Source organism: Montipora foliosa, chromosome 10 (genome assembly GCF_036669935.1).
Source record: "Montipora foliosa isolate CH-2021 chromosome 10, ASM3666993v2, whole genome shotgun sequence".
Lineage (NCBI taxonomy): Eukaryota > Metazoa > Cnidaria > Anthozoa > Scleractinia > Acroporidae > Montipora > Montipora foliosa.
This window is the reverse complement of record NC_090878.1, coordinates 4342580-4359361: the sequence shown is the minus strand read 5'-3', so window position 1 is coordinate 4359361 and position 16782 is coordinate 4342580. Positions and strand designations below refer to the sequence as shown.

Sequence of the window (16782 nt, the reverse complement as noted above, 5' to 3'; positions counted from 1 at the left end):
AGCTCCCTTTTATTATTTTTTTTCACTTCGAACATCCGTTCTGAATTCAAATAACCTGAATGTGCCTGACAGGGAAGTTTTCGCCATTATTAAAATTTGTTTTAAATAGGACAATAATTAAAGCCAACACATTTTTTAGCCAAATAAAAAAACTAAGACTTTTCCCAATCAGATTTAGTTTAAAAAACACCTGAAAAAATATTTTAAAAAAACTTAAGAGAATATTAATGCTCAATATTTCCTTGCCTCACTAGTTCAGTTGTCTCTAAAACGAAAGAAAATACCACCGTTGATCTAGACGTCACAATAATTGAGATACAATATCGGCATTTTTTAAAGATTATCTAAGGCATAAGTTGGACACAACTATATATAACTATCATTTCAACTGAAAAGTAAATGAGATCTATGGTATGTTTCATAAAAAATAATATTTCCACCACATTTTATAACTTTAAATTTCTGGGACTATGGCAGCTTCGCTTACGAAATATCCCTCCAAAACTAAATGCCCTTATCTTGCATTCTCCCAACGAAAATTGTCATCATGTACAGAAGAGGTAATCACTAGCAAAAAATTTTCCTCCTTCGAAGGTTAAAGTCACCCTCTAAAATGTTATTTGAAACCTTACCGGACCGTGCCCAAAATGCTTTCCTGCTATCAGCTCTTGCCTCTCAAAGAGCAAAATGTCCAACGTTTATCTCTCTTATCAAAGTTACCTTGATAATTTTGATGACAGGTTTGTTCCTGAGCAGGTGAACAAATTTCCGCAGACACGTTTATATAAAACCAAACTCTTTATTTGCAGCTGAATTAAAAAAGATCAATGTTGCGACAGACAATAATAAAACTTACGTCAACAATACCCTTATGAAAATCGAGTTAATCAAATTAAAAACATTTATAATCCTTAATTATCCAATAGCCAATCCGAGAAGGTAGGGTAATTTGTGAAAAATTGGGCCAAATTACGATTTTTAATCGTCTTCTGATTTAGTGTTGATTTTGGGAAATGTATTCTTTTTAGTGCAAAATTGTTTTAATTTTCTGTCACAAAACATAATTTCCCAATATCAGTGTAAATAGTAAGTCAGCACCGATGTCCATTTCATGTCGTCGACTAAAAAGATACGATCATGGACAAGTTCTTGGGTCTGCAACGAGAAAAACGACTTCCGGTCATTTCCAAATCGGAGCAGCCATATTAATTTCGTAACTTTGCTTCAAAGTTACTAGTGACGGTAAGTACGTTATGTATGGGAACACAATTTGTCCCGGGAATGATGCAATTGCAGTAGTATATACAGGTGTAGTATTTGTCAGTAGTACGTGTAGTATGCGTAGTAGATGCAGTATGTGTATTAGATGTAGTGGGTGTAGTGGGTGTAGAAGGCTTAGTTGCTGTAGTAGCTGTAGTAAGTGAAGGTGACATCATGTTCAAGGCATTCGTGTACCAGAGAATAGCCCTTTTCACGGTTAGTTTTTCTCATTTGCATTACAATCAAATCTAGCATGTATGTGAGGCAATTTCGCGCTATTTTGTGGTTTTAACCCGAAATTGCTTCGCACCCAAGTTACATCACATTGTAATGCAAATGAGAAAAACTAACCGTGAAATGGGCTATTAGCTGTTCACTCTGGACGAAACAAAAACAAAAGAAGACGTTAGCATAATAATAGCTTTCATTTCCCGGAGGATTGGATCGGGACACCAACATGGCCACCATTTCATTGTTTGGGGACACCAACATGGCGGCCGTGACGTCATGTGAAATCCAAGAATAAGGTTGATTTCTTGAGCTTCGGACATGCAGCTTTCGTGCGCTTCGGACATGCAGTTTTCGTGCGCTTCGGACATGCAGCTTTCGTGCGCTTCGGACATGCAGCTTTCGTGCGCTTCGGACATGCAGCTCTCGTGCGTGCGCTTCGGACATGGCCGCCATTTCATTGTTTGGGGACACCAACATGGCGGCCGTGACGTCATGTGAAATCTAAGAATAGAATCATGTTCTGAAGAAACTTCTAAACCGACCGCTGATGAAGGAATTGCGATGTGTGTCGTTGAATTGCTGAGTGCAACCTTCAATTCAAAATGCGCATGCGTTATCTCAAACGAAAGATTTAATAAGTATTTGATTGATTTACAAAAACTATATTATTACAAGGATACTTATCCCCTTTCAGAACTCATTCATACAAAAAGATATTGATATCACTGGTAGACAAACAATTTTTGTTCCATCTTTAAAATATCCTGGTTACATTAAATTACACCTCTCTTAACCCTTTCACTCCCACGATGATCGGTTCGTAAATCCTCCTCGAAATTTCAATGAAATGTCAGTCAGACAGGTATTGAGGGAACGAAGAATACTATCAGCTTAACAGGTGTGATCTTGATATATCACCAAATTCTCATGACTACCTAATAAAGAAATCGATGGTGCTAGTTAGGAGAATGTACGTTTCGATCATGAAAAGAAAGGGTATCCTTGCGTTTCAATGTTGACTGTATTCATCCAAACATACCACCTCCCCTTGTTTTATGTCCCCTAAAAAAACTATACGTTCTCTTGTACCCTGGAAATTTTTATTTTCTTCCCCGGCACTGAGCTTGATTCATAACTCAAAACTTAAGGCAGGGTTTGCAGGCTCTATATTCACACAGGTTCCGGAGTATAACCAGTGAATATATTAAAGTTAAATATTGACTGTACAAAATGACAATCTCGTCACAAGGTGACATCGGGGGCGTTTTCCATTTACAAAAAATTTCCGGAAATTTCGGTGGAAATTTCCATCGGGTGAAAAACGTGTTCCATTTAACTCAGGTCCGTTCGCCGCCCAGTGATTGCGATTTTACGCGCCAAAATTTAAAAATGTGGCCGTGAATAGCCTGGAAGTTGGTAAGACCTTTCAAAAGTTGTAAATTGAACACACATTTCCATCGGAAAGTTTCCAACGGGAAAACAGGGCTACCTTTTCAGAAGTGCCGTTTATTCCGGAAAATTTCCAGTGGAACGAACCAAAAACGTGTGTTTCATTTACATCCCAACCGGAATTTCCGGAATTTCTTGGTAAATGGAAAACGCCCCGGGTCCTTTTACATCCAGTAGGATCGTTCTCTACAACAAAATTAAGCGTGACAAACAGGTTTTTAACCAACACAGACGCAACTGCTATTAATATTACGATAAAGGGAACGTTTTTAGAATTCCCAGCCCTCAGGAAGATTTTGTAAGCAGTGGCTGGCTACATCAACACGCTCGTAAACGTATGAACGAGTTAATAATTATTACTTATTGGTTCGATGCGGTTATTAAATTTACCGTGATTGGCAGCTAGTTATGTTATATCCGGTGAACTCAATTTCCTTCCGAATATTCTTATGAAGAACCACATTTATTAAATTAGATCTTATTTTTTCCCAGCGTGTGTAAGCATATATTAATTTAGCCGTCACACTTTGCCCTCCAGTTCAGTTGTAACCATAACGAAGGACGATAATTGGATGAATTTCACTTTCCATGCATAGTGTTACGTATCCCTAAAAAATGAAAACAACATTAAGCGCATTATAAAAAAAAAGTTCAACGATTTATTATACACTAACACGATTGACCTAATCCCGGGATATGATTGGTTAAAGTGCCCCTGTGATCAAAAAAACCACTTCCTTTTTTCCTTCAGATTTTGAAAGTGTGTTTGCTTAACACCTGACTGGCAAAATTTTAATCCAAAGGCCGCTTACTTTGAGTGTAAGTTTTGGTCCGCCATTACTCACGTTCAAAACTGACCGATTGGAACTCAGACGGTTGGATCCAGGGAAACGTGACGTCAGAGGCTCACTAGCTTAAAATTTCAGCATGTGAACGCAGCTTATTGTATATGCAAAGCGTGAGTTTAAAAGTCTGAAAGCCCAAAACCCCCGTGCTGCATATTAATTTTGCAACGTACACACGTATTGCATTCTGAAACTAGTGAGCCTTCGACGTCAATTTTCTCCTCGATCCAGCTCTCTCAAGAACATACTGTTAGTAATGGCGGACCATTAAATAGGAAAATTCCAGTTAAAATAAAGAGGTGTCTTTTTGAAAACAAGGCTTAAAACGTGGGTCACTTAGTGTTTTGTTCACATAGTTTTGAAATCCAAAGAAAAATATGAATTGATTTTTTGGTCACAAGGGCACTTTAATATGGCGGTAGATTGGCCTGGCTTGCCAACCATACACAATTCGCTTTTAGCACGCCCAAAAAAATAAATTTCACTTCACAGATAATCTTTTATTGAATAATATAGTTCGCTCTGTTCCTTTTAGGCAGGTTTCAGTCAAGCATAAGCAACATGCGCAAGGGCATTATCTTGTCAACAGACCATTCTTAAAATATCAAATATTCAGCTTGATAGTGAGGCTGTGAGGACAACAATAGAGCGTTTTCACGTGACGTCACGGCAGCCATGTTGATGTTCCAAAACAAAGGAATGGTGGCCATGATGGTGTACCAAATACTTATGCAAATACTTTCTTTTGTTTCAGTAATCCAATATGGCTGCTGGTCACGTGAGTGAAAAAAGCTCTATAGAAACACGTTGGAACCTTGCATACGGCGAGAGCTATTGAAATTTAAATTGACCATTCAGAATTCAGCGAAGATTTGTGCTATCCGAAAATAAAGGGCCAGAAATCCCTTTAAAAGATTTTGTGGCAACTTTTTTTGTCAACAAACTTTCGCGCCAAAACTGTGTTGCCAGCGAGCGGCGATTCGAACGTCAGCTGTTGTGCTTTGGCTGTTATTTGAGCTTTTTCTCACTAATTTAAGACGAATTCAGTCCAGTATTTCGAATAAAGTGTAAGAAAGCATCAAAACTGTATTGATAATGTACTTACTTGAGTTAACTTCGCGGAAAAAGACTTTGACGGCGTCCTTTCGACAGAGTAGATCGACAACAACGTCGCTTACGCATAGAAGTGCACCGTTCCCGGTAAAAGAGCAAAGGATTAACAGGATAGCACTGTTTTAACGGGTTCCGTATGCACAGATGAATGTGAAAAATATTTGCATATCATCCACTTTCCTTTGTCTTTGACCTCAGAACTTCTCTTTCAAGCTGAATTTTAATATATCGAATATTATATTCTGCGTTTTTCATGGCTTATAATTAATTTCCTATCACGAAAAAAAAAAAAACAAAATTTCTAAACTGATTAAAGGAGTACAGGGAACTTGCCTTGAAGATACAGCAGACGTTTGTTGCGTTCTGTTGGGCGTTGTTCGTCGACTGGAAGCTTGTCTTTGTCGAGCTAAGAACGACATTCCTCCGGTATTCCCTGATAATCTCTCCTCAGCAGCTTTTCTACTAAGCTGCATTCCCTGTTCAAACAAGGAAACATCATACCCATACTTTAACGTAGCTCCAAGTGGCATAGTTGGAAAAAGGTGATCCCGACATCGTTAACGCATAGACAGATGAATGATTGTGGCTGCGCGCGCGCGTAACCTACACACGCCATAACTAAGAAACACGCGTCAGCTGAATGAATCAATTTTCTATCAAAAGTAGCGCGCAAAACACACCGGAAGTGAAAATAGCCCGTAAATCACGCGAACCGGAATCTGTAGCAACGCTTTGAGAGGCTCAGAAATTCCTTGATCGGCTTCTCTTAGCTCCTGCCGAGATGTCGGCCTTGTTGTCAACGATACCCTAATCAAAGCCTCAACCATCCCAGAAGGTTCGCGCCAACGTCCTCGACTTTCACTGTCTTGTTTCTTAGATTACCACAGCCGAGAACGATGTCAACAAAGGTCAAGGTCAGGCACAGGCAACCTCGTTCCCAGGGTCTCCATCGACAAAGAGACCGTTGAGGCACAGGGACACTATTAGGAAACAAGGGTGTACTTGGAAATCTTATCTGTCGATTGTTCTCAAGGTTCGCTTTACAAGTGTATCGTGCTACGTGGTCTACTTTATGACTCAGAAACGTAGTCTTCCACTGAGTCGCTCTGTGACAAGCTCGACACATTCTATCTGAACTGTTTAAGTATCATATTGGGCATCAGTCCAGATGACCATGTTACTAATCACTCAATCTATCATCAAACCACAACAGAGCCGCGGTCGTTTGAAGGAAAATCGATGCAGCACCCGGCATTCCCTCGGTAATTCCCTGAGCCGCCAAAGGGAAGTCCAGGTCATCAATTTTGGTCTGTTTCTCCCGGCTTATGGCAAAAGCAACTTATCCAGCCGTCACAAATCGCAAGTGATGTCAAAAGAATTAATAAAACTGAAAGAGTGGGCAATCCCCACTGCCTAATAATACTGAGATACGTAGAAACATCTGGTTGCGCTTATTCATGCAGGAGAGACCAAGGTTACTGTGCAGGCGAACGAACAAAAAAGGGTGGAAATGTCGCATTTTGCGGCACCTTGAGAATCGTTGCTGCGTTTCTCTTTGGTGTGTAAACAGACATCATTCCACGGCCTTTTACAAGACTTAGCATTGACGTGATAACACTTACCATCTCATACCATGCGCTAACTATCAGCTTTTCCTCTCTTTCCCTTGTTATTTTCATCTTTTCGTGATCTCTCTAAAAATTAGACCAAGGAGCATCAGTCAAACATGGCACATGCGCTCATTTATCAAGGAGGCAGAGCAGCCAAGTGGTTAGTTAGGGCGCTTGTCTTCAGATCCGGAGATACCGGGTTCAAGACACGTTCTGACCACTGGTTGAATTTGTCATTGGTTCAATTTCCTGGCTGCACTTATAAATAGCCAACTGGTTTGCTTTCGGCCAGTTGGGATTCTTAAAGTTGTTCTGTTCTGCTAGAAGGTTTATTAGCTACTAGCTAATCTAAAAATCCGACTCGAGGGTAAATAATGATAGGAGAGGGGGCGGGAGGAGGAAGACTTTAACTACCAAGATTTGTTTGCAATTAATTCCAGCTATTAAGGATAGGGATCTAGTGAAGGTGTGTCAACAAATAGACTGTGTTCTTTTCACTCTTTCTTCAGCCCTTTATTATTATTATTATTATTATTATTAAAGGTGTTTTTGAATCTGTTCGATCAAAAATGCTTACTAGACGATAAGAAAAACAAACTCACCTCCAAATGTTCAATAATTTTGTCTTTCTCTTGTACTTGATGTTTTAGCATTTGGACCTGACGGAACGAAAAAATATCCGTCTTACGAGGTGTCTGCTGGGAGCTAATCATTTAAATGGGTAAAATACACAAAAATGAACAGCACTGCTGTGATTCACAGTCTTTTTAAGCGGCTTATCTAATTGCGATTTTCTTTTTAACTTTCATTTCATACTCATTCCTCAGTTCCAATATATGAAAATGTGGTTTGAATTTGTTGGTTTTGAATGTTTGATTTATCATTAGAGCGAGTTTCAATCGAGTGTCGTAAAACTAAAATCAAAGTAATTATTTTGGCCAATCAAAAAGGACGGAGACAATCCAATAAACCAATCAAAATTCAAAGTAATTACAAGTAGCCGACACAAAGCGCGGGAAAATATGCACGCGCGAGCGACGATTGGTTTTGGTTTCACTTCGGATTGGTTGAAAAAGTGGCGCGAGAAGTTTGAACCGATCACTGAGTGAAGTAATCATAAACAACAAGCAATTCGCTAATTACTTTCGCCACTCAATTGAAATCCGCTCTAGTCTCGAGTTTTGTAAATTTGTAGTAATGGCTGTTATAAAAGGTAACAAACATTTGCTTTGATTTGGTGTCTCCCTCAGTCCCCTCAACAACTGGAGCACTTGCGCTCGGTTACAGAGGCTCGAGACGTTAATCAAAAATGTGATTATTATTATCATCATAGGCAATCAACAGATATAACAGTAACCTCTGGTTGGGATCCTTGGTTTTGCTTGGGGTCTAAGGTCTTTATAACCTGAAAGGAAAGAAAATGAAGTTATTTTTGGTTTGACATGTTACTAAGACGCCTCAAAAGGTTGCTACAGCAAACCGTGCGACCATTGGTGTGCAACAAGTTCATCAGATGGGCTTATGCTTCTAACTGTAGCCATTAGCTGACTGCGGTTTAATTTGAAGAACACAAAATTCGACATTCAGATCGTTCACGCTCAGGCTCACTCTTTATCAGACCCGAGGTCGATCCGAGTATCTTACGAACGAAATGCGGACCCAACTCGACACACAGGTCCTTAAATCGAATTCGCGAGATCGATCCCCTTAAGTAACAACAATACAAAAATATTACACCCATCTCAAGTCGATCTCCCTAGGATCGATTGAGACCACGAATACACTCGCTCTTTTCCGAAAGATTTCGCAAAATACCTATCGACTGTTCTTGTTGATAGAAATATGCCAACCGGACTTGAGTTTCAATAGTTGGCAAATTAATTCAAACAAGCTATTACAACCATATGCATCTTCACTGTACTCACACTCTTGGCTTTTTCCAAGTATTTCTTATAGCGATCCTCCATAACTTTCATCTCTTGATCCTTCTTGTTCAGTAGCTCTTGAAGCTCTGTCACCTTCTCCGCTACAATAAAGAACAAGTACAACCATTTCAATTGCGTCTAAAGCGGTAAGGGTATAGGGGAATATTTCTTTACAATTTTTTTCTCTCAATAGAATCCTTGGTCCACACAGTTTCCTAAGCAGTCCGTCACGAAATCAGCATTTAAATTTAGACAGCATTGCATACTTAACCATCTCTGAAATCTTTGAGGCCTATTCACATGGTAATCTTTGTGAAAGCTTGGTTTAAAAAATTCGAAATTTTGCGAAGAATGTATGGGCTCATAAGCGTGTTCGTTACACAACGTCAATAATTATTAGCAGTACGCGCGGCCAAATGACAAACTGCCCTCGTAAAACGCGCCTTTTTGCGGGCCAAACGAGAAATGCCCAGGCTGAAAATGCATTTGCCGCCCTGATTCTGATTGGCTGCAGAGATCTGATGACAAACAACTTAGCCCGGCCAATGATCCTGAGGATACCATTTCAGTGCCAGAGTAAACGCAAATTTTTGTGCATGAGTTTTTTGCTCTTTTTCTTTCTTCGTAGGATTTGGCCTTGTGTATTGATAATAATGATATCTCATCACTTTTGTCGGGCATACAGTTCGTTTGTGTCCCTCGTAGTTTCATTTAGACCCTCACTCCGCTGCTAATCGGGCCACAAATAAACTATATGCATGACAAAAGTCATGCGATTGTCCTATTTTTAATAGTTTACATGATACCGGAAAAATTGGGCAGGTAGCTTGTTTTAACAAGTTCTTTTAACTTTTGAGGTAGATTCGAGTTTTTTCTTCTTTTTTCCTTCTAGAGAGCAAAGTAAGCCGAACTTCATGTACTTTTTAGTAGCACGAAAACCCTCGTCTTAGTGGATTCATTCTGGTCTTAACAATATCTTTCTCAGTACTACTTACCACTACTTGACACCTTGGGTTCTAAACTGTCAATATAAGCTTTCTTTTTTTGAAGCTCATCGCTTGCTATTTTGAGCTTGTCTCTGCAAGGATACAACAAAAGCAGAACCGTTATTAGGAATGCGATAGCTACCTTTTTTTTGCACGCTTCTTCAAGTGGTTGGCTCTATTTTCGCGCATGGTTTGAACTTGAAGGAAGTGTGGTCCAGTGGTTAGGGCGTTTGCCTTGGGATCCGGGGATCCCGGGTTCAAGACTCGCTATGACCATTCGTTGAATTTGATCCTGGTAGTCCCTGGTTCAACTTCCCAGCTGCACTTGTAAATAGCCAACTGGTTTGCCTCTGGCCAGTTGGGATTCTTAACAGTTGTTGCATGTTTCGTTCCGTCGTTTCGTTGTATTTCATAGGCCCCGAAAAGCCCCTATGGGAAGCGGTCAATGAAGTATGTATTGTATTGTATAGTGGAGTCTATCAGGACCTCTTATGGCAATATTCGAGTTAAACGACCATGCACGGTTACTTAAAGAACTTTTTAACACTGGAATTTAAAGCAGTAATAATGATGTGTTGACACTGCTTCTGTCACGAACATCACCACGATCATCAACGTCATCAACGCCGTCGTCGTCAACATCAAGTGATTAGGGAGCTTTAGCAACGATAACGGGAACGGCAACGAGAACGTCATCTCAAAACACAAATTCTCATTATTGTAATCACTTCACGACTATTGCAAGTTTTTTAATGTGACAAAGGTATGGCAATCCCTCAGGAATGAAAACGTTACGAGCGGCGCTTAATTTAGGGGAGAAAATGAAAATTTATCTTCAAGTGCTGACGTCCTTCATAACACCTCAAATTTGGTTATTTCACGTTGTCGTTTTGCTGACGATGGCAAAGAAATGGACAAAAATGAAAAACGCACGTGCAGAGCGTGAGATGCTATTGTTTTTGGCCACTGAATATGAAAATTTGTGACGTTTACGTTGACGTCGCCGTTGTCGTTGCTAAAGCTCCCTATTGTCTTCGTGGCGGGCATCGTCATCATGCATGATTATCAACCTCGTCATCGTAATCACCATCCTCGTGATCGAAATTATTATCAGCGCGATCGTGATCGTGATTGTTGTCGTCGTTGTTGTCATCGTCATCTTCGTGTACGTCGCTGTCATCAAAAGTAGCATCATCATCATCATCATCCTCGTTGTCTTCGTCATCATCGACGACATCGTCGTCGTCGTCATCATCATCATCATCACCACCATGTTTTGCATCTGACGTCACGGCGGCCATGTTGGTGTACAGTACAATGCAGTAAAATGTCTTTTGGGAATTTGACTCTATTATTACGCAAAAACTTGTGGGGCCATTTTCTATTGCTTTGTACACCAACATGGCCGTCTCATCACGTGGATACAAACCAAGAATAGAGCGTTTTCATCTGACGCCACGGCGGCCATGTTGGTGTACAGAACAATGCAGTAAAATGTCTTTTGGGAATTTGACTCTATTATTATGCAAAAACTTGTGGGGCCATTTTCCATTGCTTTGTACACCAACATGGCCGTCTCATCACGTGGATACAAACCAAGAATAGAGCGTTTTCATCTGACGCCACGGCGGCCATGTTGGCGTACAGAACAATGCAGTGAAATGACTTTTGGGAATTTGACTCTATTATTATGCAAAACTTGTGGGGCCATTTTCTAGTGTTTTGCACACAAACATGGTTGTCTCATCACGTGGATGCAAACCAAGAAAACAAACCAGCACATTACTTACAAATGATCAGTGTATTTCTTGCCCAGCTCAGTGTCTTTATCCATCCCATCTGCGCTCTTTTGATTTCTTACATCATCCAGTTCGCTTTCAGCTTCCATTAGCTTTTGATTTAATTCTCTGTTAAAAGAATGATTTGGAGGATATACCTCTTTTAGCTAACGTTAAAAAGCCCCCCTGCATATAGTTGACGCTTATTTTCCGACGCTGAGGAAAATATCCACCACTTTCACCACCACCGAGATCTATATATGTCTCGGTACATAACACAAATACTGAATGACGAACCAAACAAATTACTCAGTCAAACGATTGCAATTTCGAGAAGCTAGGCTGCTCAGTGGTCAACAGTACCTGGGGTTAACCAAAGAGAACGCACGAAAAGCACTTTTCCCTTTTGGGTATAAACAGAAACCCATAACTCATAAGGGTTGAAACGTGTAACGGCCCCTTGTGTGCTGGGAAACAAGCTTCTGCATATTCAATTTGTCAAGTACCATATTTGGAACAACAAGAGCGAGCGGTTTCCAAATATGGTACTTAGCACTGAAACATTCAACCAATCAGTTCGCACTAAATATTCGGAAGCTGTGAACGCGCGTTACACGTTTCAGCCCTTATGGGTTTCTGGTATAAACTAATCATTGTAAACGCAGCTCCCTCTCATTTTGCACAAACAACCCCCGCTCAATTCAATTCAATTTTTATTCGAACTGTTTAAGAGTTATTAGCGAAGTAAAGATTCAAGAGGATTAAGAGAGCAAAGAGAAATATGCACATAAATAAAAAAATAAATAATAAGGAATATGTGTTATTCAGTGTACAGTGGCCAAAGGGGCAATAGCTTTCGAGTTGGCCACTGCCATATTAAAATAAGAAGACCAAGATATTTACACTTTCATAGTGGGCAAGAAAATTGGAGATACTAATGATATAACTTTATATAAATGTATGGTTGTCCTGGTGGTGTAGTGGTTATCACACCCGACTAATAACGAGTGGGTTCAAATCCCGCTAAGGCGAACTTTCTTCCAAACATTTATTCACTTAAAAATATGATTATTTGGGGTGTACAGGGTCAGGGTTTCTCTCATATACTCCATATATAAATATAAATGTAAATATAAATATAAATACACGATGCATATTATATATACATACACACACTCACCCCTTAGAATAAAAGAGGTGTTGATTGCCGTAAACGCCGCCCTTAGGGCCGGTTGCATGCTTATGATTGGTTCATATCATCGTCTGCTTCCACTATGATTGGCCAAAGAAGAAGACTGGTTTTGTTTACGCTACTTAAATGAAAACCGCTCCATTTGGTATTGGTTCTTAGAAGAAGAGTTCAATCGCAGTCTATGTTCGCACTGACTCATACATGTACATGTAACAAGTTTAAAATTTTTCACCTGTTTTCTTTTTCTAATTGATCCTTCCGTTCGTTAGCGTCATTCAGAAGGCTTTGCAGAAGCTGACTCTGTTGTTGACAAAAAACTCGTATTAAAGAGGCAGTGTCATGGATTGTTAGTAAAAATCTGGAAAGCAAAGGAGACCTGTTTACCAATGGCAAACGAAACTTAAGTTTCTTCAGAACGGCTATTTTAGCGCAAAGAAACCATTCTTAAGTGTTTTAAGTTACACGTAGCCAAGATTAAAATGAATGCCAGTTTGAAAACGTAGGGGCGACGATTTCAAAATCTCCTCTTGCATCTTAGATGAACTCCGTAATAACTGAAAGTGGCTCATTTTCTTTTAAAATTTAATCGATCTTTATCTGACTGCGGTGATCCAGAAGCAATTTAAGAATAAAACGGTCACTGAAAATTGATTTAGTAATTTTATGATACTAACCCTTTAAAATTAACAAGATCACACCTTCCGACAGCAATCAATTGTACGCGTTACTTACTCGCTGCAAAAACGCAGCTAATGTCAACGACAGTACATTTAAAAACGTATTTCCTAAACGAAGATATGGAAATGCAGTTTCCAGCACTGTTCAATAAGGGTGTATATGAGTTCGTATCGGCCTCCATAAATTTCTTTTTTACCGTTTACATGAGACCGGTCTGACTTCGTCTTGGTTACTGGACCGAGACCAGAAACTCTAGTACCGGACTCAGTTGGTACCGTTCTCATATAAATGACAACAAATCTCAGACCCGGTCCAGAAACTTCAAGCTTGTATGCTTTTGGGTCAGCGATACATTTATTAGACAAAAGATTTTATTTCGTCCCGAAACCAGGTACCAAACAATTCGTCCCGGTTTCATGTAAACGGCTGCAAGAATTTCATACTGGTACAACTTCAGTCTGAGTTCGTTCCGGTGTCATATAAATACGTCCTAAGCTTGGCCAAGAGAGCGCTAAGACGGTAGTCATTTCCATGTGACAATACAAAAACAGCGCATTTGAGTTAAAACCCACGTTCCTGTGCATCAGGGTTATAATCAGGCCCCAATGAGTTGTTCAAACAATGGATAGCGCTATCCGCCGGATAAATCACTACCCAGTGGATAAGGAATAGCACAACCAGTTGCCCTATCCAATGGATAGTGATTCAGTTATCCGGTGGATAGCGTTATCCACCTTTTGAACAACTGGGGTCAGACCTGAAACGATTCGTCAGAGGTTTTCTTGAAGATAACCTTTACCCAGCACTACTTTCAAGCAGAAGCGCACAATTTAAAACTCTTTCTCAACATCAAGGAATTTAAACACACTTCACACACTTGTGATACGAACCTGCTCCTCTTGTTCTCCGAGTTTCTGCTCTTTTAGTTTCTTATTTTCGTGTTCAAGTCGAAGTATGCGTTCTCTGTAATCAAAAGACCAAACGAATTTCAACATAAAGCAAACAGGGAAAAGGCTTCAAGGACCTGGCCTTGCGGCAAGCAAGAAAACATAGAAAGGACTGAACATTGCGTTGGACATATGAGGTCACAACGCCTCCTATGACCCGCTAGTGCGATACTTACTTTATTTCAGGAGAGAGGGTGCTACCAATGTTAAAATCATCTGTGGGTGGAGTCCCTGGGGTTAATTGGCGCATTGGTGACCCTGCTAATAAAAGAAACATTTTTCCATCGCAAAGTGAAAAAAAGCAAAACAATAATAATCTTATTGGCATCGCTGCAATCCTTTATGGCTCAATAGACATATTTATACTTGATTTCCTATCAGTTGGTTAATTTCACGCGATGGTATCCTTTCTTTTTAAATCATAAAAATAACGCAGTAAGTGTATGATACTGGAATGAATAAATTTATCACTCAGAGACCCAGTTACACTAGAAAAACTCGGAGTAATCCTAACTGAATAGACCATTTTCGAATTCTCACGGCTGGACTGGATCTAGCATGAAATGGAGGCTAATGCGGGCAAATTAATTTGTGTGTGAAAAGATTTGCCTCTATTTCATGCTAGATCCAGTCCAGCCGTGAGAATTGGTCCGAAAATGGTCTATTATAACAAACGACCTCCCGATTACAGATAGCATGCAGGGGTTTCAATAACTTCTGAAATGGCCGTCCATGATAGCCCATTGAAGGCGGCAGTTTGACATGTTTATGATAGCACTTTTAGTGAAAATCAAGGCAAACTAGCCGGCGGTGTGAGGAAAGCAGGCGGCGGTATACCGCCGGTAACCGGCTTCTATTGAAACCCCTGGGCCGCCATGGGTTCTTTTCCACAGGTGCTCTACCACTGAGGCTCCGTCCACACGTATCCGGATACTTTTTTAATCCGAAACTTTTTCTTTGCGGATTCGCCTTCCGTCCATGGGAATCTTTTTTTAAAATGAACTTTTTAAATCCGTGTGGAACGGTCGAATCGGGATACTTTCAAATCCGATGACGTTAGAAGCTCAGATCCAGTCTTTACCGCGTAAATATTCAACATGAACGAAAAGCTATCGCTTCTCTTGTCTCCAACTAGCACGCCTGATGGTGCAGGCTCTGTTGACAATAGTGACAGAGGAGTTCTGGGGCCCGTTTCTCGAAAGTCCCGAAAACTTTTCGGGCCCGAAAAGCCCCTTTGTGAAACTGCTAACCGATTATTTTGGAAAGCCGATCTTTTAACATGTTTTCAAGCCAAATAGAAGAAACATGTCCGTAAAGTTTGACGACTTACATCCTCTCCGTTCTTGAGATACAGAAGAAATTGTGACACCAGAAAATGGCCCGTAAAGTTTCGGGACTTTCGAGAAACGGGCAGGATGAGGGTGGACGGGCAAATTTTTGAATCCGCAAATCGGATTCAAAAATATCTGGATACGTGTGGACGACGGGTCTTGGGCGATTTTAGACAAGATAACTGGGTCATTTAAACTGGGTTTCCGTGCTAAGAATGATGGCACACAGCGTGAAAAAAAGATGTGAAAATGATAGCATACTTGTAATGATAGTAAATGAGATGGTAGGTCGGAATATCAAAGTTTCGACTCATATTCAAAGCACAAGGATTTTTCAGGAGTATCCCTGACTCACTCACAGACAATTTCACTCTCGCGAATTTTCCAATTAACACACTTTTGATTCTGCAAATAAATGTATGTTATTTATCAGCTCGGAGGTCCGTATAGCGAAAAACTGTGACCAAAGTCGCAGGCCGAGGGCAGCTTTTTCCACACCGAGGTCACAGTTTTACGCTATACGGACCGAACCCTCAGCTGGTAAATAAGCTTTTTTTTTCCTCTCTCTCTCTCCCTTCCTCTCTGAAATCACTTTTTTAATTGTTGACTCGCACCGCGCTTGATAGCGAATGCAGTACGCGACTTACAAACTGAACGTTTCAAAGAGAAATATTTTTATTTGAATTCTTCTTCCACGCCTCGTCTAAAAATCTGTTTTGAAACACTTATGTATGTAAACGGGATTCGGCGTCAAAAAATGGACATTTAAGGTCATTGCACAAGCTCACGCAACCAGGGCTAGGATTCCGCCGGGCAAGATAGAAAAATTCCGCGCTCCCAGAGCCAATCAGATTGTAGGATTCGCAGAATTCCGCCCACTCGCGCATTGAGGAAAAAAAAACAAAAAACAAAGGCTTATCTTTAAAGCACTATACCTGCAACTTGTGCGAGTTGAAGCTCTTCATTTTCTTCCTTTAATTTCATCCTTTCTTGTCTTAAACGCTGAAGAATTGGATAAAAGACAAGTTGTTTCCTTCCAAATCACAATAAGGAGTTGTAACCTTAAAAAGAGTCTTTGAGATATAAACGGCATGCCAAAGTGGAAGTCTGGCATTCTAGGGCAGATCAGTTTCGGAATATCAGGTGTAACATCACATGAGAAAATGTAAGTTGAAAAATGAAAGATTTGCAGATGTTTTTATGATTACGGGTATGGCGTATACCCCCAGTAATACAAAGAAACGTCTGTAAATTTGTCAAAACTTACATTTTCTCAGCTGATATAACACCTAATACGCTGAAACTTTGCAAGATTACTAAATAAAGGTGTTCTTTCTATTTCTGGTATCAGTTTTCCATTCAGTTCAACTTTAACTCATTCAAATCCGTTGCCGCCATTTTGGAGAAGGATCTATTGTCACTGGAAGAATAGAGTCA

General features: G+C 40.1%; 1 protein-coding gene and 1 long non-coding RNA gene across 3 annotated transcripts in view; both read right to left on the bottom strand.

Moving 5' to 3' along the window:
• Positions 1 to 699, bottom strand: part of LOC137972958 (uncharacterized) — a 10746-nt gene extending 10047 nt beyond the window's left edge. The window contains exon 1 of the long non-coding RNA XR_011117138.1: positions 633 to 699. This is a non-coding gene — a long non-coding RNA (uncharacterized lncRNA). The remainder of the gene's footprint in view (positions 1 to 632) is intronic.
• Positions 700 to 2104: 1405 nt separating this feature from the next.
• The window catches only part of LOC137972957 (protein Hook homolog 3-like), a 28646-nt gene continuing 13968 nt past the window's right edge, over positions 2105 to 16782 (bottom strand). Inside the window, exons 19-30 of one of the 2 annotated variants that reach the window (XM_068819647.1) lie at positions 16281 to 16347; positions 14191 to 14275; positions 13958 to 14030; positions 12622 to 12689; positions 11210 to 11326; positions 9429 to 9511; positions 8434 to 8534; positions 7866 to 7913; positions 7111 to 7167; positions 6521 to 6592; positions 5232 to 5374; positions 2105 to 3548 (exon numbers count right to left, since the gene is read on the bottom strand). In XM_068819647.1, the coding sequence (XP_068675748.1) occupies positions 3539 to 3548; positions 5232 to 5374; positions 6521 to 6592; positions 7111 to 7167; positions 7866 to 7913; positions 8434 to 8534; positions 9429 to 9511; positions 11210 to 11326; positions 12622 to 12689; positions 13958 to 14030; positions 14191 to 14275; positions 16281 to 16347 (924 nt within the window). In that variant the 3' untranslated portion in view covers positions 2105 to 3538. The remainder of the gene's footprint in view (positions 3549 to 5231; positions 5375 to 6520; positions 6593 to 7110; positions 7168 to 7865; positions 7914 to 8433; positions 8535 to 9428; positions 9512 to 11209; positions 11327 to 12621; positions 12690 to 13957; positions 14031 to 14190; positions 14276 to 16280; positions 16348 to 16782) is intronic. The other variant, XM_068819648.1, reaches the window with a different exon arrangement.